Raw genomic sequence first — 25,062 nt, 5'->3', positions numbered from 1 at the left:
TTCTCTGCAGCTCTCCTTCCAGGCAGGTATCATCCTCTCTGCAGCTCTCCTTCCAGGCAGGTATCGTCCCCTCTGCCTATTCCTCTTCAGCTCTCCTTCCAGGCAGGTATGGTCCCCTCTGTCTATTCCTCTTCAGCTCTCCTTCCAGGCAGGTATCGTCCCCTCTGCCTATTTCTCTGCAGCTCTCCTTCCAGGCAGGTATCGCCCCCTCTGCCTATTCCTCTGCAGCTCTCCTTCCAGGCAGGTATCGCCCCCTCAGCCTATTCCTCTGCAGCCCTCCTTCCAGGCAGGTATCGTCCCCTCTGCCTATTCCTCTGCCGCCCTTCTTCCAGGCAGGTATTGTCCCCTCTGCCTATTACTCTGCAGCTCTCCTTGCAGGCAGGTAACGTCCCCTCTGCCTATTCCGCTGCAGCCCTTCTTCCAGGCAGGTGTCGTCCCCTCTGCCTATTCCTCTGCAGCTCTCCTTCCAGGCAGGTATCGCCCCTTCAGCCTATTCCTCTGCAGCCCTCCTTCCAGGCAGGTATCGTCCCCTCTGCCTATTCCTCTGCCGCCCTTCTTCCAGGCAGGTATTGTCCCCTCCGCCTATTACTCTGCAGCTCTCCTTGCAGGCAGGTAACGTCCCCTCTGCCTATTCCTCTGCAGCCCTTCTTCCAGGCAGATATCGCCCCCTCTGACTATTCCTCTGTGTAACGGACCGTTTCAGCATAAAAGGGGAAAAATGCGTTTAGGCGATAATCCCCTTTTCCATAGACAGGCACAGCTACTGCAGAACATCAGAACTCACGAGCTGGATACGAAATGACACTCCGAACTGGAACAGCTGAACAAGAAAAGCATACAATCGGCTTACACTCTTGGCAGTCAGCTTACAATCCAATCCCCCCCAAGAACGAGACGACACTTCATTTTGAGGGTTAAGCAGGAACTCAAGACTGGGACACCCAGTCTGGCTTTTATTACCAACAAGTACATACAGGACACTCCCAGGGGGAGGATGAAATTAACCAATCACATGGATGTACCTCCCACACATTTCCTCCCCTTAGATTAGCACTTAACACAATTATACTGTACACCTTTTTCCCCAATTCCTGGATGTACCCCAAATACATATGCTACACCTCCAAAACAGGTATCCCCTGATAGCCCTTATTCAGGGGGACAACATATGCAAGAATCAGCCCATTCGGATAAATGGTTCAGGAGTTATGGAACTTTAAAGTATTGACCGACCGCATGGGTAAAGTATCCGAAATCAGTTCCATGCATTTTGGCCCTGCGGTCGGTCACAAACAAGGGAATGAAAACAGGCGAATTGCCTGTGTTATAGAGCCTGGAGATGGTTTGAATGAATTCCCTTGTTTGTGGGGTTCTTTCTACCGAACGGGGGGTCATTCGGTAGTTTCCATACGAATTTCTGGAAGTATGGAGGTCTCAGCGGTGTTTGCCTAGTCAAGTGTCCGATTTTAGTTCCAGACACTCGACGGCAAAACACCGCTGTTCGGTAGTTTAAGATGGCCGCCGCCACGTGTTGGTTTCCTGAATGGCGGCCACCCAGAGGACACGGAACACATTACATGATTGCCAATTACCCGTTTGCAACATTGTTGCAAACAGTAATTGGAGGCACACTTAATCCTGGGTGGTCTGGTTGTTCGGTAGTTTCCTCAATACAATGAATGGAGTGATTCTACCGAACAATCAGATGAAGGCTGCATATATATATATAACCCAGGTTAACTGCATACAAAAATACATACATGACATTTAAAGTATTAAAGGCAGGATTACTGTACTACGCTCCACAGTCTTAAAGGTACAGTAGTCCCAAAAGTTCCAATATGTCCATCGCTGCTTTTAAAGGGCCAGCAGCAGCAATACAAATTATTACATGCCCAAATATAGTCTTTAAAGTGCAATATGTCCAGGGGCCATAGTCAGCGGGCAGGAGGCTAGCAGCCAGGCCTCTCCAGTTCACAGTGGCGAAGCTGGTTTCGCCACATTTCTCCCCTTGGCCAATTAGACTAACAGGGTACCTGACTTTCTGCCGGTCAGGGCCCTGGTTAGTCCAGCAACCCACCCACAAAACAGAAATAACAGAGCAGCCCACCCACACTAACCGGTTACTACATCTGGGTGAGGAAGGATTTTGTCCAAGTTCTGGTGTTTCACCACTGCTGGGTGGGAGACGGGTAGGCTGCCTTGGTGGGTTGCTGAGGGGGCAGAGACCAGCGGTACTCTGTCCTGTTGCCAGCACTACCATGGGAGTAGTCTGGTGGGCGTCTGGTTGCTGGAGACTGGCTGTCTCCCCTTTAGGTGCGCAGCTCGACTGCCGGAGGGGGAGACCGACTGTCTCCCCTTTGGATCCATCACACTGAGGCTGGGGAACAGGACCGACCGTCCCTATCCCTTGTGCTGTAAGTGCAGAGACTACGGTCCCATCTGCACAGTTGTGGGGCTTAACATCTCCCCTTGGTGAGTTAGGCTGCCGCTGGAGAGAGGGTGTAACAAGCTCCTCTCTCTGGACGGTAAACTGCCGCTGGGGAGGGGGGTTAGCAGGCTCCTCTCCCTGCCACTCTCTCTGCTGGTGGAAAGGGGGACCAGCTGTCTCCCCGGTCATTCTCTTGTCCGGCTGCTGGGGTGCGAGACTGACTGTCTCTGCTCCCTGCAGGACACACTGCCGCTGGGGAGGATGGACGACACCATCAGCTCCCTGGGGCACACACTGCCGCTGGGGAGGGAGGACGCTGCTCTCCTCTCCCTTCGCTTCACACTGCCGTCTTGGCATCTCACTTTGCTGCTGGGGGGCAGGAACAACAACCTCTGCCCCCTGTAACTCAGCCTGCCGCTGGGGAGGAAGGACTGCACCTTCGGCTCCTTTGGACCCACACGGCTGCTGGGGAGGATGGACGACACCATCAGCTCCCTGGGGCACACATTGCCGCTGGGGAGGGAGGACGCTGCTCTCCTCTCCCTTCACTTCACACTGCCTTCTTGGCATCTCACTTTGCTGCTGGGGGGCAGGAACAACAACCTCTGCCCCCTGTAACTCAGCCTGCCGCTGGGGAGGGAGGACGACACCATCCGCTCCCTGGGTTACACACTGCCGCTGGGGAGGATGGACGACACCATCAGCTCCCTGGGGTACACACTGCCGCTGGGGAGGAAGGACTGCACCTTCTGCTCCCTGGGACACACACTGCCGCTGGGGAGGATGGACGACACCATCAGCTCCCTGGGGTACACACTGGCGCTGGGGAGGAAGGACGGCACCTTCTGCTCCCTGGGACACACACTGCCGCTGGGGAGGATGGACGACACCATCAGCTCCCTGGGGTACACACTGCCGCTGGGGAGGAAGGACTGCACCTTCTGCTCCCTGGGGCACACACTGCCGCTGGGGAGGATGGACGACACCATCAGCTCCCTGGGGTACACACTGCCGCTGGGGAGGAAGGACTGCACCTTCTGCTCCCTGGGACACACACTGCCGCTGGGGATCTGGGCCGACTGCCCAGCATCCCTGTAGGGCCGGTAGAGAGATCTCGGTCCCATCTCCCCCGGCCATCTGTGGGTCTCTCCAGGGCCAGTCCATGAGGTCCCCCACTTCTGCAGCTGGTAGTGAAACAGGAGGTACCTCTGCCCCGTTTTCCCAGCTGTAGGCTAGCAGGTCTGGGTCTGCCACCCAGTTTTCCCGGTCTGCGTCCCCTCTCTGCGGCTGGCCGGAATTTAATAGTTCTACATAGTCCATCTCCAGCCCTTGTTCCATGCCAGCGAAACGGCGGAGGTCTTGTCCCAGTCCAATAGATCTCGGGCCCTGTAACATCTCACTCCGGTAATGCACGATAGCCCAGTACCGTGACTCTGCTGGACTGCCGAAGTCGACGTCTTCTGTTAGGGCCTTCCACAACAGGCCAGGGCTAGTGTAGTGATCCCCCTCCGGCTGGATGCCCTCTGCCCTCCACGTCTCTGGCTGGACAGTGCACCACCACAGTGCCCGGTATGAGACGTCCAGGCTCAGTTCCCTTTCCACGAGGTACTCAAGTTGTCTTACCCGCTCCCCTCCGGGTTGGTCCCCCAGAAGCGGCATCCGCCAGGCCATTTGTTCCTCCAACTGGTATGCGGCACCAGGAAAGCGCTGCTGCCGTTGATACTGGACTTCTTCCAGGGCATCATCCCATAATTCTATCCGGGCATTATCTCTCCATTCTAATTCACTCTCTTCCTCAGGTGTGTGTGTTGCCCAGGTGTGCGTGTTGCCCATTTTCCCAAAATCCTTCGTAGATAGGGTCGCTGTACGGGTACTGGCGTTGCCCTCACTTTGTAATCCAGGAATGGTGTTGTCTGTAGCTGTCCCTCTGGTTGTAGGAACGATCCCGCCGCTTGCCACCAATTGTAACGGACCGTTTCAGCATAAAAGGGGAAAAATGCGTTTAGGCGATAATCCCCTTTTCCATAGACAGGCACAGCTACTGCAGAACATCAGAACTCACGAGCTGGATACGAAATGACACTCCGAACTGGAACAGCTGAACAAGAAAAGCATACAATCGGCTTACACTCTTGGCAGTCAGCTTACAATCCAATCCCCCCCAAGAACGAGACGACACTTCATTTTGAGGGTTAAGCAGGAACTCAAGACTGGGACACCCAGTCTGGCTTTTATTACCAACAAGTACATACAGGACACTCCCAGGGGGAGGATGAAATTAACCAATCACATGGATGTACCTCCCACACATTTCCTCCCCTTAGATTAGCACTTAACACAATTATACTGTACACCTTTTTCCCCAATTCCTGGATGTACCCCAAATACATATGCTACACCTCCAAAACAGGTATCCCCTGATAGCCCTTATTCAGGGGGACAACATATGCAAGAATCAGCCCATTCGGATAAATGGTTCAGGAGTTATGGAACTTTAAAGTATTGACCGACCGCATGGGTAAAGTATCCGAAATCAGTTCCATGCATTTTGGCCCTGCGGTCGGTCACAAACAAGGGAATGAAAACAGACGAATTGCCTGTGTTATAGAGCCTGGAGAGGGTTTGAATGAATTCCCTTGTTTGTGGGGTTCTTTCTACCGAACGGGGGGTCATTCGGTAGTTTCCATACGAATTTCTGGAAGTATGGAGGTCTCAGCGGTGTTTGCCTAGTCAAGTGTCCGATTTCAGTTCCAGACACTCGACGGCAAAACACCGCTGTTCGGTAGTTTAAGATGGCCGCCGCCACGTGTTGGTTTCCTGAATGGCGGCCACCCAGAGGACACAGAACACATTACATGATTGCCAATTACCCGTTTGCAACATTGTTGCAAACAGTAATTGGAGGCACACTTAATCCTGGGTGGTCTGGTTGTTCGGTAGTTTCCTCAATACAATGAATGGAGTGATTCTACCGAACAATCAGATGAAGGCTGCATATATATATATAACCCAGGTTAACTGCATACAAAAATACATACATGACATGAAAGTATTAAAGGCAGGATTACTGTACTACGCTCCACAGTCTTAAAGGTACAGTAGTCCCAAAAGTTCCAATATGTCCATCGCTGCTTTTAAAGGGCCAGCAGCAGCAATACAAATTATTACATGCCCAAATATAGTCTTTAAAGTGCAATATGTCCAGGGGCCATAGTCAGCGGGCAGGAGGCTAGCAGCCAGGCCTCTCCAGTTCACAGTGGCGAAGCTGGTTTCGCCACACTCTGCAGCCCTTCTTCCAGGCAGGTATCATCCCCTCTGCCAATTCCGCTGCAGCCCTTCTTCCAGGCAGGTATCGCCCCCTCTGCCAATTCCTCTGCAGCCCTTCTTCCAGGCAGGTATCGCCCCCTCTGCCAATTCCTCTGCAGCCCTTCTTCCAGGCAGGTATCGCCCCCTCTGCCTATTCCTCTGCAGCCCTTCTTCAAGGCAGGTATCGCCCCCTCTGCCAATTCCTCTGCAGCCCTTCTTCCAGGCAGGTATCGCCCCCTCTGCCAATTCCTCTGCAGCCCTTCTTCCAGGCAGGTATCGCCCCCTCTGCCAATTCCTCTGCAGCCTTTCTTCAAGGCAGGTATCGCCCCCTCTGCCTATTCCTCTGCAGCCCTTCTTCAAGGCAGGTATCGCCCCCTCTGCCAATTTCTCTGCAGCCCTTCTTCAAGGCAGGTATCGCCCCCTCTGCCTATTCCGCTGCAGCCCTTCTTCCAGGCTGGTAGCAGGCTTCCTCTGCCTATTACTCTGCAGCCCTTCTTCCAGGCTGGTAGCATGCTTCCTCTGCCTGCTATGTGTTTGCTTTTGTCCTTATAAATACACTTAGGCTCTCAGGCCTTGCTCTCTTTGATTTGTTCCAGGGCCAGAGAAATCATGCAGCCAGCCTACAGGTACGATAACTGTAACGGACCGTTTCACTTACAAGAGGATAAAACCCAGTTTAGGCGATAATCCCCTTTCCAGATGCACAGGCAGCTACTGCAAACACCATTCTCCCGACTGGAACCACACGAACACTGGAACAGAAGAGGATAAAACCCAGTTTAGGCGATAATCCCCTTTCCAGATGCACAGGCAGCTACTGCAAACACCATTCTCCCGACTGGAACCACATGAACACTGGAACAGCTGAACAAGAAAAGCAGACATCGGCTTACACTCTTGGCAGTCAGCATACAATCCCATTCCCCCAAAGACCGAGACGACACATCGCTTTGAGGGTTAAGCAAGAACTCTAGACTGGGACACCCAGTCTGGCTTTTATTACAAACAAGTACATACAGGACACTCCCAGGGGGAGGATGAAATTAACCAATCACATGGATGTACCTCCCACACATTTCCTCCCCTTAGATTAACACTTAACACAATTATACCGTACACCTTTTTCCCCAATTCCTGGATGTACCCCAAATACATAGGCTACACCTCCAAAACAGGTATCCCCTGATAGCCCTTATTCAGGGGGACAACATATGCAAGAATCAGCCCATTCGGATAAACAGTTCGGGAGTTATGGGACTTTAAAGTATTGACCGACCGCATGGGTAAAGTATCCGAAAACAGTTCCATGCATTTTGGCCCTGCGGTCGGTCACAAACAAGTGAATGAAACAGACGAATTGCCTGTGTTATAGAGCCTGGAGAGGGTTTGAATGAATTCCCTTGTTTGTGGGGTTCTTTCTACCGAACGGCGGGTCATTCGGTAGTTTCCATACGAATTTCTGGAAGTATGGAGGTCTCAGCGGTGTTTGCCTAGTCAAGTGTCCGATTTTAGTTCCAGACACTCGACGGCAAAACACCGCTGTTCGGTAGTTTAAGATGGCCGCCGCCACGTGTTTGTTTCCCGAATGGCGGCCACCCAGAGGACAAAGAATACATTACATGGATTGCCAATTACCTGTTTGCAACATTGTTGCAAACTGTAATTGGAGGCACACTTAGTCCTGGGTGGTCTGGTTGTTCGGTAGTTTCCTCCATACAATGAATGGAGTGATTCTACCGAACAATCAGATGAATGCTGTACACATATATAACCCAGGTTAACTGCATACAAAAATACATACATGACATTAAAGTATTAAAGGCAGGATTACTGTACTACGCTCCACAATCTTAAAGGTACAGTAGTCCCAAAAGTTCCAATATGTCCATCACTGCTTTTAAAGGGCCAGCAGCAGCAATACAAATTATTACATGCCCAAATATAGTTTCTAAAGTGCAACACGTCCAGGGGCCATAGTCAGCGGGCAGGAGGCTAGCAGCCAGGCCTCTCCAGTTCACAGTGGCGAAGCTGGTTTCGCCACAATAACGCTATGTCTAGGATCCCTTAAAATCCACACAGGACACACCGTTCCAAAAGTAACTAACCTACACGGCTTTATTTTTACTCTGGACTAGCCCACATGCTCATTACAAGAAGCTTATGGTGACTGAGACATAGGAGCAATTTAGGAACCTTTGTAAAGTGTCCTTCTGCTCCCAGTGATGGTGACTACCATCACAGTTGTGTTGAGCAATAAAACAACAAATTCACCAGTCTGGGGTATTAGAACACTTTAACAAAATACCCTATCTAGATTTAACTAAGCCCTTTTTGTAAAAGATAACGCTTTCTAATAAAGCTTAATTCGATCCTAAAGCAGCACAACACACACCTGTATAGGAATACAAATCGAGCTATTACCAATCTCTGACAATAATGTTTATTTTAAAAACTGGCCTGTTTTATGGCTGAGCAGTCAGGGTAAATAGAATGTATTTATGTTCTGGAGTATTACAGAGCAAACGCCTAGAAAGGACGTTCTCATGGTTTGCTCCGTACATTTGTGTGTCAGGGCAGTGTCTAAGAGGGTTAGTCTAAGTACCATCACCAGTTCACTGTCTGGAAGTGGTGATGGTGCCCGGAGTCTGTATGTGCAGCATTTTTGCTCATATACAGAGTTTAACCTCTCTGCTGCCGGAGGTTCTAATGTCTATTCTGCAAATATTCCTACGTACAGGATGTCAGTCATTGGCTTGATCGGGTGACACTCTCAGCCAATGAATGGCTAGCGCGACCAACTTCCAGCTTTAGCAGCTCTGGAGAAGTTGTCACGGGTGCTAGAGGACATTTGGCACCCATAACGGGAAACAGGGCCAGGGTACTCGTGATATCAATATCACTAGAGCAGGCCGATGTTTGCCACAGTAGGTTTGTGCACAGTCCCAGGCCGTTTCACTGTGTCTTCTCCTGTACACCTCGCACTCTCACACCCAGTGTCAATCCATCTCTGTCCCATCTATATATAACCTAATATATCTCTCCTGGTCTGAAAGCTGTTGCATGGTTCTTATTACAGTCATTATTTCTTCTTTTCTTCGTTTCAGACTCTTCTTTGCCCACATAAGATTTCGGGCACCAGAGTGGTCAGCGTCCCCAAACACTGTACTCATATAAAAATCTGCAGACCCCATTTACACAGGATCGCCATGGCGGCCAAACTGTAAGTATCTGATTCGCTGGAGAACTGTCTGTGCCACACTATTTATTAAAAGATAGAATGGATTCAATTCTGGTTTAGTTGTCGGCATTGCGCATTTTAATACATTACCTATGCCATGTATGCGTTAAAAGTGTTAAAGGGAGAACATACAGGGTTATTTACTAAAGGGAGAAGGTATAGGGTTATTTACTAAAGGGAGAAGGTATAGAGTTATTTACTGAAGGGAGAAGGTATAGGGTTATTTACTGAAGGGAGAAGGTATAGGGTTATTTACTAAAGGGAGAAGGTATAGGGTTATTTACTAAAGGGAGAAGGTATAGGGTTATTTACTGAAGGGAGAAGGTATAGGGTTATTTACTAAAGGGAGAAGGTATAGGGTTATTTACTGAAGGGAGAAGGTATAGAGTTATTTACTGAAGGGAGAAGGTATAGGGTTATTTACTGAAGGGAGAAGGTATAGGGTTATTTACTAAAGGGAGAAGGTATAGGGTTATTTACTGAAGGGAGAAGGTATAGGGTTATTTACTAAAGGGAGAAGGTATAGGGTTATTTACTGAAGGGAGAAGGTATAGGGTTATTTACTAAAGGGAGAAGGTATAGGGTTATTTACTGAAGGGAGAAGGTATAGGGTTATTTACTGAAGGGAGAAGGTATAGGGTTATTTACTGAAGGTAGAAGGTATAGGGTTATTTACTACAGGGAGAAGGTATAGGGTTATTTACTGAAGGGAGAAGGTATAGGGTTATTTACTGAAGGGAGAAGGTATAGGGTTATTTACTGAAGGGAGAAGGTATAGGGTTATTTACTAAAGGGAGAAGGTATAGGGTTATTTACTGAAGGGAGAAGGTATCGAGTTATTTACTGAAGGGAGAAGGTATAGGGTTATTTACTAAAGGGAGAAGGTATAGGGTTATTTACTAAAGGGAGAAGGTATAGGGTTATTTACTAAAGGGAGAAGGTATAGGGTTATTTACTGAAGGGAGAAGGTATAGGGTTAATTACTAAAGGGAGAAGGTATAGGGTTATTTACTAAAGGGAGAAGGTATAGGGTTATTTACTAAAGGGAGAAGGTATAGGGTTATTTACTAAAGGGAGAAGGTATAGGGTTATTTACTGAAGGGAGAAGGTATAGGGTTATTTACTGAAGGGAGAAGGTATAGGGTTATTTACTAAAGGGAGAAGGTATAGGGTTATTTACTAAAGGGAGAAGGTATAGGGTTATTTACTGAAGGGAGAAGGTATAGGGTTATTTACCGAAGGGAGAAGGTATAGGGTTATTTACCGAAGGGAGAAGGTATAGGGTTATTTACTGAAGGGAGAAGGTATAGGGTTATTTACTGAAGGGAGAAGGTATAGGGTTATTTACTAAAGGGAGAAGGTATAGAGTTATTTACTGAAGGGAGAAGGAATCGGGTTATTTACTGAAGGGAGAAGGTATAGAGTTATTTACTGAAGGGAGAAGGTATAGGGTTATTTACTGAAGGGAGAAGGTATAGGGTTATTTACTAAAGGGAGAAGGTATAGGGTTATTTACTGAAGGGAGAAGGTATAGGGTTATTTACCGAAGGGAGAAGGTATAGGGTTATTTACTGAAGGGAGAAGGTATAGGGTTATTTACTGAAGGGAGAAGGTATAGGGTTATTTACTAAAGGGAGAAGGTATAGAGTTATTTACTGATGGGAGAAGGTATAGGGTTATTTACTGAAGGGAGAAGGTATAGAGTTATTTACTGAAGGGAGAAGGTATAGGGTTATTTACTGAAGGGAGAAGGTATAGGGTTATTTACTGAAGGGAGAAGGTATAGGGTTATTTACTGAAGGGAGAAGGTATAGAGTTATTTACTGAAGGGAGAAGGTATAGGGTTATTTACTGAAGGGAGAAGGTATAGAGTTATTTACTGAAGGGAGAAGGTATAGGGTTATTTACTGAAGGGAGAAGGTATAGGGTTATTTACTGAAGGGAGAACATACAGGGTTATTTACTACAGGGAGAAGGTATAGGGTTATTTACCGAAGGGAGAAGGTATAGAGTTATTTACTGAAGGGAGAAGGTATAGGGTTATTTACTGAAGGGAGAAGGTATAGGGTTATTTACTGAAGGGAGAAGGTATAGGGTTATTTACTGAAGGGAGAAGGTATAGAGTTATTTACTGAAGGGAGAAGGTATAGGGTTATTTACTGAAGGGAGAAGGTATAGGGTTATTTACTACAGGGAGAAGGTATAGGGTTATTTACTGAAGGGAGAAGGTATAGAGTTATTTACTGAAGGGAGAAGGTATAGGGTTATTTACTGAAGGGAGAAGGTATAGGATTATTTACTGAAGGGAGAAGGTATAGGGTTATTTACTAAAGGGAGAAGGTATAGGGTTATTTACTACAGGGAGAAGGTATAGGGTTATTTACTGAAGGGAGAAGGTATAGGGTTATTTACTGAAGAGAGAAGGTATAGGGTTATTTACTGAAGGGAGAAGGTATAGGGTTATTTACTGAAGGGAGAAGGTATAGGGTTATTTACTGAAGGGAGAAGGTATAGAGTTATTTACTGAAGGGAGAAGGTATAGGGTTATTTACTGAAGGGAGAAGGTATAGGGTTATTTACTAAAGGGAGAAGGTATAGGGTTATTTACTGAAGGGAGAAGGTATAGGGTTATTTACTGAAGGGAGAAGGTATAGGGTTATTTACTACAGGGAGAAGGTATAGAGTTATTTACTACAGGGAGAAGGTATAGGGTTATTTACTGAAGGGAGAAGGTATAGGGTTATTTACTGAAGGGAGAAGGTATAGAGTTATTTACTGAAGGGAGAAGGTATAGGGTTATTTACTGAAGGGAGAAGGTATAGAGTTATTTACTGAAGGGAGAAGGTATAGAGTTATTTACTGAAGGGAGAAGGTATAGAGTTATTTACTACAGGGAGAAGGTATAGAGTTATTTACTACAGGGAGAAGGTATAGGGTTATTTACTGAAGGGAGAAGGTATAGGGTTATTTACTGAAGGGAGATGGTATAGAGTTATTTACTGAAGGGAGAAGGTATAGGGTTATTTACTGAAGGGAGAAGGTATAGAGTTATTTACTGAAGGGAGAAGGTATAGGGTTATTTACTGAAGGGAGAAGGTATAGAGTTATTTACTGAAGGGAGAAGGTATAGGGTTATTTACTGAAGGGAGAAGGTATAGGGTTATTTACTGAAGGGAGAAGGTATAGAGTTATTTACTGAAGGGAGAAGGTATAGAGTTATTTACTGAAGGGAGAAGATATAGGGTTATTTACTGAAGGGAGAAGGTATAGGGTTATTTACTAAAGGGAGAAGGTATAGAGTTATTTACTGAAGGGAGAAGGTATAGGGTTATTTACTGAAGAGAGAAGGTATAGGGTTATTTACTGAAGGGAGAAGGTATCGAGTTATTTACTGAAGGGAGAAGGTATAGAGTTATTTACTGAAGGGAGAAGGTATAGGGTTATTTACTACAGGGAGAAGGTATAGAGTTATTTACTGAAGGGAGAAGGTATAGGGTTATTTACTGAAGGGAGAAGGTATAGGGTTATTTACTACAGGGAGAAGGTATAGGGTTATTTACTAAAGGGAGAAGGTATAGAGTTATTTACTGAAGGGAGAAGGTATAGGGTTATTTACTGAAGGGAGAAGGTATAGGGTTATTTACTGAAGAGAGAAGGTATAGGGTTATTTACTGAAGGGAGAAGGTATCGAGTTATTTACTGAAGGGAGAAGGTATAGAGTTATTTACTGAAGGGAGAAGGTATAGAGTTATTTACTGAAGGGAGAAGGTATAGGGTTATTTACTGAAGGGAGAAGGTATAGGGTTATTTACTGAAGGGAGAAGGTATAGGGTTATTTACTGAAGTGAGAAGGTATAGGGTTATTTACTGAAGGGAGAAGGTATAGGGTTATTTACTGAAGGGAGAAGGTATAGAGTTATTTACTGAAGGGAGAAGGTATAGGGTTATTTACTGAAGGGAGAAGGTATAGGGTTATTTACTGAAGGGAGAAGGTATAGAGTTATTTACTGAAGGGAGAAGGTATAGGGTTATTTACTGAAGGGAGAAGGTATAGGGTTATTTACTGAAGGGAGAAGGTATAGGGTTATTTACTGAAGTGAGAAGGTATAGGGTTATTTACTTAAGGGAGAAGGTATAGGGTTATTTACTGAAGGGAGAATGTATAGAGTTATTTACTGAAGGGAGAAGGTATAGGGTTATTTACTGAAGGGAGAAGGTATAGAGTTATTTACTACAGGGAGAAGGTATAGAGTTATTTACTGAAGGGAGAAGGTATAGGGTTATTTACTGAAGGGAGAAGGTATAGGGTTATTTACTAAAGGGAGAAGGTATAGAGTTATTTACTGAAGGGAGAAGGTATAGGGTTATTTACTAAAGGGAGAAGGTATAGGGTTATTTACTGAAGGGAGAAGGTATAGGTTTATTTACTGAAGGGAGAAGGTATAGGGTTATTTACTGAAGGGAGAACATACAGGGTTATTTACTACAGGGAGAAGGTATAGAGTTATTTACTGAATGGAGAAGGTATAGAGTTATTTACTAAAGGGAGAAGATATAGGGTTATTTACTGAAGGGAGAACATACAGGGTTATTTACTACAGGGAGAAGGTATAGGGTTATTTACTGAAGGGAGAAGGTATAGGGTTATTTACTACAGGGAGAAGGTATAGAGTTATTTACTGAAGGGAGAAGGTATAGGGTTATTTACTGAAGGGAGAAGGTATAGGGTTATTTACTGAAGGGAGAAGGTATAGGGTTATTTACTAAAGGGAGAAGGTATAGGGTTATTTACTGAAGGGAGAAGGTATAGAGTTATTTACTGAAGGGAGAAGGTATAGGGTTATTTACTGAAGGGAGAAGGTATAGGGTTATTTACTGAAGGGAGAAGGTATAGGGTTATTTACTACAGGGAGAAGGTATAGAGTTATTTACTGAAGGGAGAAGGTATAGGGTTATTTACTGAAGGGAGAAGGTATAGGGTTATTTACTGAAGGGAGAAGGTATAGGGTTATTTACTAAAGGGAGAAGGTATAGGGTTATTTACTGAAGGGAGAAGGTATAGAGTTATTTACTGAAGGGAGAAGGTATAGGGTTATTTACTGAAGGGAGAAGGTATAGGGTTATTTACTGAAGGGAGAAGGTATAGAGTTATTTACTGAAGGGAGAAGGTATAGGGTTATTTACTAAAGGGAGAAGGTATAGAGTTATTTACTGAAGGGAGAAGGTATAGAGTTATTTACTGAAGGGAGAAGGTATAGGGTTATTTACTGAAGGGAGAAAGTATAGGGTTATTTACTGAAGGGAGAAGGTATAGGGTTATTTACTGAAGGGAGAAGGTATAGGGTTATTTACTGAAGGGATAATTCATAGTAATTTCCAATTTGAAGGTCAAAATAGCAAAACTTTAAAAATTCTCTACGTCTGTTATGTTTTCAGTTCGGCTGCTTTGGCCTTAAATTAACTTTGAATTATCTCTTTAGTAAAAAACCTGTAAACGTTCACGTCATTGGCTCAAACACTGCAAATCTCTCCAGATATCAGCGGAACTTTCCCTTTAAGTGCCGAAGGTATAAGTAAGGCATTGCTGGTTCCTCTGGAACCCCGAGGTTTTATATGAATTCAGGCTGTGTATGATTTTTCGTCATTAAAGTTCGCAATGATCCAATTTGATCAGCAGGAAATCGGAGTATGCATTGAATGGATCACAGCGCATGTTAGCTCTCACTTGGTTAAATCATTTACTATATATTTTTGACAGTCGCAGTAAAATAAGATTTTTCATTGATTTGTAATGTGTTGGGCGTTGTTGGGAGGATGCGCCACATTGGGGGTTTATTCACTAAACTCCGATTTAATAGATTGAAAACAAATTGTACAATTTCAGCTAAGATGGGACTATAATTGTGTTGGATAATATTTCCTTTTCGAATACATTTTGCAATTTGTTTTTCAATTCACTATAGTTTGATGTTGAGTGAATGAAGTCGTTTTTCCTATAACAGTAACTATAAGTTGTAAGTTACTGCAGTAATTTACATCCTCAAAGTCCCCTAATTACTGTTCACTTGGCTGAGTCGTTTAGCAGGATTAGGGGAGAGTTTCCAGTGTTAACAAAAACATGTCAAAAAGATGCAGAGTTTGGAAATGCTTACTCTATCAGTATGTCACAATGTTTCTGTACTCCCAACGTGTATTCATCGCTGACAGTAGAATTATAAACTTTCCCATAATGCACATTAACATCAGCAGGCCATGCTTTGCCTGGGCCTTCTGGGAGAGAAAGAGTTAATTAAATTACCTGCATGCACAGTTCAATTCCATCAGGCTTGCCAGGTAAAATCGACAAGCTCAGACACGACGGGCTGAGGGATCTGAGGTGACTCACAGCCTGTCAGAATCCTACATTAATTGAGTTGACAACTCTGTGGAGAATTAGACAGCTTGTCACAAACGTGGTGGCAGAGATGGGGTTAGATCAGGTGCAGATGTAGTGTCAGCTTTGGTGACACGTTACCCGGACCTCTTGTCTTTGGTGGAATGACATGAATGGCTGTGACTTATGAATATAGGTTGTCTTTCTCTTATTCAAACAATATAAATGGTCCCTTTTGCCCTCTCTTGGACAGATCTAATTATTATTTTAGCAGTAAGGTTACATTCAGTTGTGAGTAAAAGGTGGAGAATTTAAGAATTGTAAGTAAGAAAGTTAACATTTTAACAGAAACTTTACACGGAAGAGCCATAACATAAAGTAGCCAACACTATGCCTTACTGGGATATCACAAACACAAAACAAAAAACTGGAGGGCCATGGTCTGCAGCTCCGAGGCTGAGCAAGACAATGCTGAAAAGACCCAATGGGTAACAACAAAACATTAACACTCACTTCCCCGTTCCACTGAGGATTTAGATAATATACTGCTATGATCAACGCATATGTGACAATATCACCAGATAGAAAATAGAGGGTATAGCTGACTATCTACAGAAAAAAAGAATAATACAACAGTGTAATACAGCCACAATATAGTGGTTGTGCACCAGATTAAATTGCACTCACAAGATGGAGATATGTATATCGCCTTCAGGTGCCTCCCCTTCGATGGTTGGGGGTTATATCCACGACTCCGCCTCCACTTTTGATGTTGTCACCATAAGATGGAAGGTTGAACTACTATATTGTAGCTGGTGATATAGTCTACTCTATCTTCTATCTGGTGATATAGTCTACTCTATCTTCTATCTGGTGATATTGTACGTAAGGGATACAGTCTGGAATATCATGATAGGAAGCTGATATATATATATCAATTAACGATAAGTACGTTTTCTGACTTACACACTATTGTATATTGGTGTAGGTCTGCATTATTTTATTTTCTACAGTATATAGCATATGTGACAACCGTGGAACTCTGAAGCGGAGGGAAAGAATTCCTTAGCTTGCAACAGATCTTCTCTATTTGGAATCGAGCCCCTCACACCTCCATCAAATTTGACTGGGCACAATGGGCACCGAAACTCAAACCATGGCCTGTGGCACCGTTTGCAGATCATACTACTATTGAAAAATATGATAACTTGATCAGCATATGCATTTACCACTAAAACCTGGCAATGGGAACAGTGAATCCCTAAACAAACTGCTAACATGCAAGATACTATTGTTTTCAACTTTCTAGCAAATCCAGCAATGATGTCTTGTCCCTATTAATGCAGAAACCCACAAGACAATCTTAAATGTGGGAGGGGGTAATCCATGAAGATCCTCAACTTCAAATGTCAAACAACTATAGTTAAACTAACTTCTGGAATTATAAACTACTGATAATACACAGTGAGTCCAAGAATTTCCCTCTATATAATGCAAGGAGAACATTCTTTACACTTAACACATTTATCATACTCCAGTGAAATTAAAGTTATCACCTTCTGGCAAAAGTACCATGGACAAGGGGACAATCCACTTTCCTTGCAGATCAGACCACTGAGGGCAACCCAACAACCCAACATTTGTCTTTCATGACGGACATAGCACAATCTTTCCACCTAAATTATCACTCTAGGTATAATTTAAAGACTGCGTTCATACCAATATTCCACCCTCTGCAGACTAATTTAAATAGAGGAAATGACTGGAGCTGGTAAATCTACACCTCTAGGTAAACTTCAGGCCAAGACAGATTTGTTGCTAAATACTGAGATTTTCAGACCAAAATGGGGCTGAAACGTACTATATACCATTATTTGGTATAAGCCTCACATATTTAATTCGATGATGGAGGCATTAATCACTCCCTTGCCTGAGCTCAGTAAAGATCCAAGGAGACATCTGACTGCTATTTTGGGGTCAAGAAGGAATTTTTTCCTAGTTTGTTGCAAAATTAGAAGCGCTTCAGACTGGGTTTTTTGCCTTCTTTTGGATCAACAGCAAAAGCATATGTGAGGAAGGCTGAACTGGATGGACGCAAGTCTCTTTTAAGCTATGTAACTATGTAACTATGTAACTATATGCAGCAGTTAAAGGCCCAAACCTTTAAACACAGATCTTCAAATCCTTGCCTGCATTTTGGCACTGAGATTGAACCCTCTAAGGCAGAACTGGTCCTCCCTACTGAAGCTGGCTTTATACCAATCAGAAAAACCAATGATGCACTTATAAAATAATCAACTTGAGATATCAGACCCACTCCTCCAAAACTCCAATATTGCTTTTATTCATCAACTCATAAAAGGCTTTTGACAAGTTTTAATAATCTGTCCTGTTTGATGTTTTCAGCCACAATGGCAAAATTGGGTTTTATACCTTTCCATTCACTTTATGGCACAAATCTGAGTTAGTGGTGACGAGTGTCTCCCCACCCTCCATCAAACATTGGTTTGGAAAGGAAGATCTTTTATTTTACTCCCTCAAATTGTCAATAGAACGTAAACGGCCCTGTGAGTAACCTTTGTTCTTACAGCAGTGGTTACTCCTAATAAAGCTGTAACCAACCCCCTGTACTTCGTATTCTACATTTCTTCGCACTCTCCCAATCTCTTGTAAGGTTGTGTAAGTTATAGCTCTTTAATATCATATGTCCGTGTGGACTCTCCCGAACTCAAGCAAGGTTAGGTGAAATATAGCTCTTTGTCGTTCGCATACCCAAACATCAGTCAAGACTTGATGAAGGGTACAACAGGAATGTTTTATTATGGCCAGATGGCCCACATTTATACACAGAGCCCCAGCAGGGGGTCTCCAGCAAAACCATAGGTAAAACACACCCAGGCGTCTCTGTGTCTGGGATATAAGTGAGCTTACTTTACTTTACCAATTATCTCCCAGGCGCTAGAGATAGAATGAATAAAACATAAGATACCCCAAAACATACATTATTTTACTGGAACCCCCACAAGTCCTATAGGCCCAGAAGGCCTGGATCTGAGCGCCCAAAGTGTCCAAATAGCGAATACAGCCGAATCACCACCAGGGGTAAAGTTTTGACCGATCGCACACGTGGCGTCTGCCCAAATTAGTTAGAAAAGAAAAGTGGTAGGGGTTGGTCACTTTCAGAAGTTCCAACATGAACAAAATATCAAACGGTTCCTCGTCTCGTTCCTGCGTACTTTTCCACCGAACAACGCTCTCATGGCTTGTCGGAAACAGAAACGGGTGGCGATACAAAATCACCGAGGTTCGTGGGATAGAGTATCTGTCTTAGAGTTCCAGACACTTGATGACCGAGTACCGCTGCCTGCGTTCGGGAGACAAGATGGCCGCCGTTTTCCAGCACACGTGTCTTTCGATTATATGAATGGCGGTCGCCAGAGAGAGCACTTAACTTTTTGGTTACTTTGAAGGAAATGAGCCAGGGCCGTGGTCTGCGTTTGGTAGCTAAAACTACCAAATCCAAGGGAAAATAACTTGGACTTAGAGGTATAACAGGGTTGCAGGGCAGTTTGCCACATTACCGTTGTTCTGTGCAATGTCCTTGCTGTGCTCCTTCAAGTTTTCTCTGTCCAAGGCAATGGTTCTTCTCTTACTAGATATTATGCTGTGCCATATTGGATTTTAATGGATCTCCCATGCTCACCTGTCACATATGATAACACTGTACTTTGTGTACCTGTTTTTCACCTACTTGTGCCTTACTTCACAATTTAACCAAATTGCCAGAAACTATTGCACATCATGTGAGAAGTCAGCTGATGGGAACTGGCAAAATGTTAAAGAAGTTTTAAGTTCCACCTTTAGGTACGTTGTGTCTAAAATCACCTCGCACTTCTTTAAAGGATCACTATATTGTTTTCCTGACACTATATCATCCTTAGATCCCCCCCCCCATCCTCAGGGCCCCCCTCCGGTGGTGCTGAAGGGGTTAAAACCCCTTCAGCCACTTACCTTAAGCTCTGAAACGGCTATGTTTACATCTGAAGGGTTAAAACCTGGGGGACCTGGCACCCAGACCACTTCATTGAGCTGAAGTGGTCTGGGTGACTATAGTGTCCCTTTAAGACAAGTAGTCCTTAATTTAGCTTATGGTATCTTTTCATTCTGTCTTCATAAAAAGGCTTTTAAATACTGGGGACATTACCGTATGGACTTATCAACTCTGGATATTCAAAGAGAATTGACCCTTATTATTGGATGGCGCACAGCGGACCATAACGACGGGTGAATACAATAATCAGAGACACAAAGATCTCCCAGTTCTAGCTGAGTGTATTGTAGTTTTGGATTCTAACAAGGCAACGATATTTAATAAACTGTTACCAACTTATACACACAACAAAGCTTGTTTGATTAATGATGAGTACTGGCCGAAAGACATTTTGGGGTTCCATAAAGGAACCCACATTAAGGGGATCTGTAGGATACCAACCCATTAGTAATAGTGAATTCCACCCTACTTACGTTGCTCTGTTTTGACAGTTAGGCTGACTCTGACACCATGTAAATACAAAAGTCACCGCTCCTAATACTAAACAAAGTCTGCGTCTCTCATTTCCTTTTTGTTGAGTGATTTCTAAATGAATGTCCCTGCGCGCAAAGTCTGCAAAATTCTGTAACAAAGACAAAATGTAGAAAAACCACAATCTCGGGTTAATCTAAAACGTCTTATTTGAATTTAATAGCCCTATTTTAATTTGACAAATATCAATAAAGAATACTTTCTACTGTTATTGATTAGTTTCTGAACATTCATTTGACGCACTGATTTTGTTATTTTTTACCTTTTTATTCTCATGAAATGTGCCCTGGTGCTGAGCTCACTGGACCCTGTTTTTTGGTGATATTTGTGGCTGAGTGTAGATGTGTGTATCTCCTCCGAGTGTTTATTTAAAACTGCCACCAACATGTCACCATATTGTCTGTGCTGTCCCAGACCTAGCTGCTGGTATTTGCTAATTCTATATCATTATGTATCCCATACCATATCATTATCTGTTATATCTATTACTGTCTGATAATAACACCTCTCACAGATGGAGCTGGGAGTGCAATATGCATCAGGTGTGACACAGGACCCTCCCCTGCTGGATTCCACATGAATTGAGAACACACAAAAACACAGATTATAATGGCTGATAAAAGCCATTGGCCCGTCTTGTCTGTTCCATTCCCATTTAAAAGAAACTGCTTGATTTGTGACTTGATTTATTGAGTGCTGCGTGCCTATCCCTGGCAGGCGTTAGCACCCAAACGGTTTATAGAAAATACGAAATTAGAATGTTCTATTTCTGGGTTTAATCTGCTGTGACAAGTGCTGCTATTTTTCCAGTTTTAAAAATCACAGCACATTTTACCCATTTACAATTAAATAAATAAATAAACTAATATTTATGTATTCCCAAATTAAACAATATATACTACTACACTCAGCTTGATGGCAAAATGTGCCTAAAATAGTTTGTTTGGAAAAATATTTCCTTATTTAAGCCACATCTTTGCTCTTTTATACCAAATTTTTCTGTTTGGAATTCAATTTTTGTCAGTTTGAAATTTAGTGAATATAAAGATATATAAAAAGCGTAGATCATGGTTAATTATTCCCGTGTCACCTGTATTTTCTCTGCTTGTTCTTAGTGGCATGGTTTGCCCTGTGGTTGTAGTCAGTCTCTCTTTAGAAACGTTCGCCCCTTCTTCGTGAAGGCTCTGGACATCGTACTGGGTTGGCCCAGAACACGTACAGCAGGTCATATTGGCTGGGACTTCAAATTCCACAATCCTTTTTATATTTTGTAAAGTACTCCAATGGTGATATTGCTGGGCACAGGAGGGGTGAATTATACTTACTTGGTGCTGTCCCCCATGGGCACCACTTCATCTACCAGGAGCCCATGTCAGTGTAGTTCTCCCACGCATGCGTAAAGGTACGCCACTGATTTCTATGGCGTGTTCCACAAGAACACAGGAACCCCCGTAGATATTTAGATATTATCTCACAATGACCCAGATAATGCATTATTCCCACAGCTATCGCTAGCGACAACTGTGGGAACTGACAAAGCATGACAGCAGTAGCTCCTCTATTTGTGAAATGTTGTAATCTTGAGACAAGAAAACTTCAATGAAATTGTGTTTAGGAGTAATAGAAAGATTGTATCTGTAGGAAATTCTCAAAAAATGTTTTTGGTGACAGAGTTTCTTTAGTCTGACAAAAAATATCACTGAGCAAAATTCTTAGAATTCCCCCCCAATCCAGCACCATAGCCGTCTCCCTGTGGGAGTGAGATTTCGCTGTAGGATGGAATCATAGTACGTAGTTTGAACTTTTCAATTGAGGCATTCTCAATCATCGAAAGGGTTGCGCATGCATAACTGCTAAGCATCATGGGATGCGTTGTCTGCAAACACTAAGAGTGCAAAGCCTTAGAGTCACTGGACTATAGCTGAAAGAAATACTAAGTTGTTTTATTGTATTATATAATATTGTATGAAATTATGGGAGATAATCTAACATTGCTTTAAATGACAAGGTCCGGACGAGTTGTGACAGGTTAATTATCCCCGTCTGATCAATATTGCTATTTTTATGCTTGGTGTATTTATCATAATAAATAACTTCCTCGTCTGTAACATACAGGAATGTGCTTTGTAGCTCTCCGTATTTCTAAAGATCAGATACTAAGCTTACAGAAACAGAACTAAACTTACAACATTAAGGTATTGTGATGGGCCACTGAGCTATTCGGTAAATTGTGAATGATTATAAACCAGCTACCGCTCAATGGAACCTACAGAACATTCTTTGCACAAACGTGTGGGGATGGAATTGCACATTCTAGTTGTGTGTATGTGAGCCTTTGTTTGTAGGTGGTATTTAAGCAGTCTCTCTCCAAAGCTACATCACCACCCGACATTCAATTCTTATCTTCCTGTTTCTTCCCATCTTCAGGGTAACATTGTGATTTATTAACAGCCAGACAATATTCATTTCTGTATTATATTGCTAGTAATTTATGGACCTTTTTAGAAATGAGTGTATGATTGGATGTTCATTATTTTCACAAATGAAACTGTGAAAAAGATTTCTATATTAAGCAACAGAACGTTTTTTATTAAAAGTTTGAAGTTGAAGAGGGACAAGGACCTCAATATACAAACACCATGTGGTTTAATCACTAAATCATAAATTAAGTAAATTCGCTAAAGTCACAGTATTGTATCTGAATGTTACAATTCCAGGAATCCAGGAATCCAGGAAGCCAGGAATCGTGCCGCGTTCACATTTTAAAAACAGTTAAAACACTGAAATTGGAAAATTCTCCATATATATAAAAGGTATCATTACGTACTGCGATACTCTGGGATTTATATATATAAAAGGTATCATCGCATACTGTAATACTCTGGGATTTATATATATATATATAAAGGTATCATTGCATACTGCAATACTCTGGGATTTATATATATAAAAGGTATCATTGCATACTGCAATACTCTGGGATTTATATATATAAAGGTATCATTGCATACTGCAATACTCTGGGATTTATATATATATATAAAGGTATCATTGCATACTGCAATACTCTGGGATTTATATATATATATAAAGGTATCATTGCATACTGCAATACTCTGGGATTTATATATATAAAATGTATCATTGCATACTGCAATACTCTGGGATTTATATATATATATATATATATAAAAGGTATCATTGCATACCGCAATACTCTGGGATTTATAGATATAAAGGTATCATTGCATACTGCAATACTCTGGGATTTATATATATATATATAAAGGTATCATTGCATACTGCAATACTCCGGGATTTATATATATAAAAGGTATCACTGCATACTGCAATACTCTGGGATTTATATATATAAAAGGTATCAGTGCGTACTGCAATACTCTGGGATTTATATATATAAAGGTATCATTGCGTACTGCGATACTCTGGGAATTATATATATAAAAGGTATCATTGCATACTGCAATACTCTGGGATTTATATATATAGAAGGTATCATTGCATACTGCAATACTCTGGGATTTATATATATAAAGGTATCATTGCGTACTGCGATACTCTGGGAATTATATATATAAAAGGTATCATTGCATACTGCAATACTCTGGGATTTATATATATAAAAGGTATCATTGCATACTGCAATACTCTGGGATTTATATATATAAAAGGTATCAGTGCGTACTGCAATACTCTGGGATTTATATATATAAAGGTATCATTGCGTACTGCGATACTCTGGGAATTATATATATAAAAGGTATCATTGCATACTGCAATACTCTGGGATTTATATATATAGAAGGTATCATTGCATACTGCAATACTCTGGGATTTATATATATAAAGGTATCATTGCGTACTGCGATACTCTGGGAATTATATATATAAAAGGTATCATTGCATACTGCAATACTCTGGGATTTATATATATAAAAGGTATCATTGCATACTGCAATACTCTGGGATTTATAAATATAAAAGGTATCATTGCATACTGCAATACTCTGGGATTTATATATATATAAAAGGTATCATTGCATGCTGCAATACTCTGGGACTTATATATATATATATATATAAAAGGTATCATTGCATACTGCAATACTCTGGGATTTATATATATAAAAGGTATCACTGCATACTGCAATACTCTGGGATTTATATATATAAAAGGTATCATTGCGTACTGCGATACTCTGGGATTTATATATATAAAAGGTATCATTGCATGCTGCAATACTCTGGGAATTATATATATAAAAGGTATCAGTGCATACTGCAATACTCTGGGATTTATATATATAAAAGGTATCATTGCATACTGCAATACTCTGGGATTTATATATATAAAAGGTATCATTGCATACTGCAATACTCTGGGATTTATATATATAAAGGTATCACTGCATAAAGCAATACTCTGGAATTTATATACATAAAGGTATCACTGCATACAGCAATACTCTGGGATTTATATATATAAAAGGTATCATTGCATACTGCAATACTCTGGGATTTATATATATATAAAAGGTATCACTGCATACTGCAATACTCTGGGATTTATATATATAAAAGGTATCATTGCATACTGCAATACTCTGGGATTTATATATATAAAAGGTATCATTGCATACCGCAATACTCTGGGATTTATATATATAAAAGGTATCATTGCATACTGCAATACTCTGGGATTTATATATATATATAAAAGGTATCACTGCCTACAGCAATACTCTGGGATTTATATATATAAAAGGTATCATTGCATACTGTAATACTCTGGGATTTATATATATAAAAGGTATCATTGCATACCGCAATACTCTGGGATTTATATATATAAAAGGTATCATTGCATACTGCAATACTCTGGGATTTATATATATAAAGGTATCACTGCATACAGCAATACTCTGGAATTTATATACATAAAGGTATCACTGCATACAGCAATACTCTGGGATTTATATATATAAAAGGTATCATTGCATACTGCAATACTCTGGGATTTATATATATATAAAAGGTATCACTGCATACTGCAATACTCTGGGATTTATATATATAAAAGGTATCATTGCATACTGCAATACTCTGGGATT

General features: G+C 42.3%; 1 protein-coding gene across 2 annotated transcripts in view; it reads left to right on the top strand.

Annotated features, from left to right (window-relative positions):
* Positions 1–25,062, top strand: part of LOC134574477 (uncharacterized) — a 168,571-nt gene that overhangs the window by 117,415 nt on the left and 26,094 nt on the right. For both annotated transcript variants that reach the window (XM_063433573.1, XM_063433572.1), the window contains exon 4: positions 8,842–8,957. In XM_063433573.1, the coding sequence (XP_063289643.1) occupies positions 8,842–8,957 (116 nt within the window). The remainder of the gene's footprint in view (positions 1–8,841; positions 8,958–25,062) is intronic.

This window comes from Pelobates fuscus, chromosome 10 (genome assembly GCF_036172605.1).
Source record: "Pelobates fuscus isolate aPelFus1 chromosome 10, aPelFus1.pri, whole genome shotgun sequence".
NCBI classification, from domain to species: domain Eukaryota; kingdom Metazoa; phylum Chordata; class Amphibia; order Anura; family Pelobatidae; genus Pelobates; species Pelobates fuscus.
The sequence above is the reverse complement of the archived record's forward strand: the minus strand, read 5'-3'. Positions and strand labels throughout refer to the sequence as shown.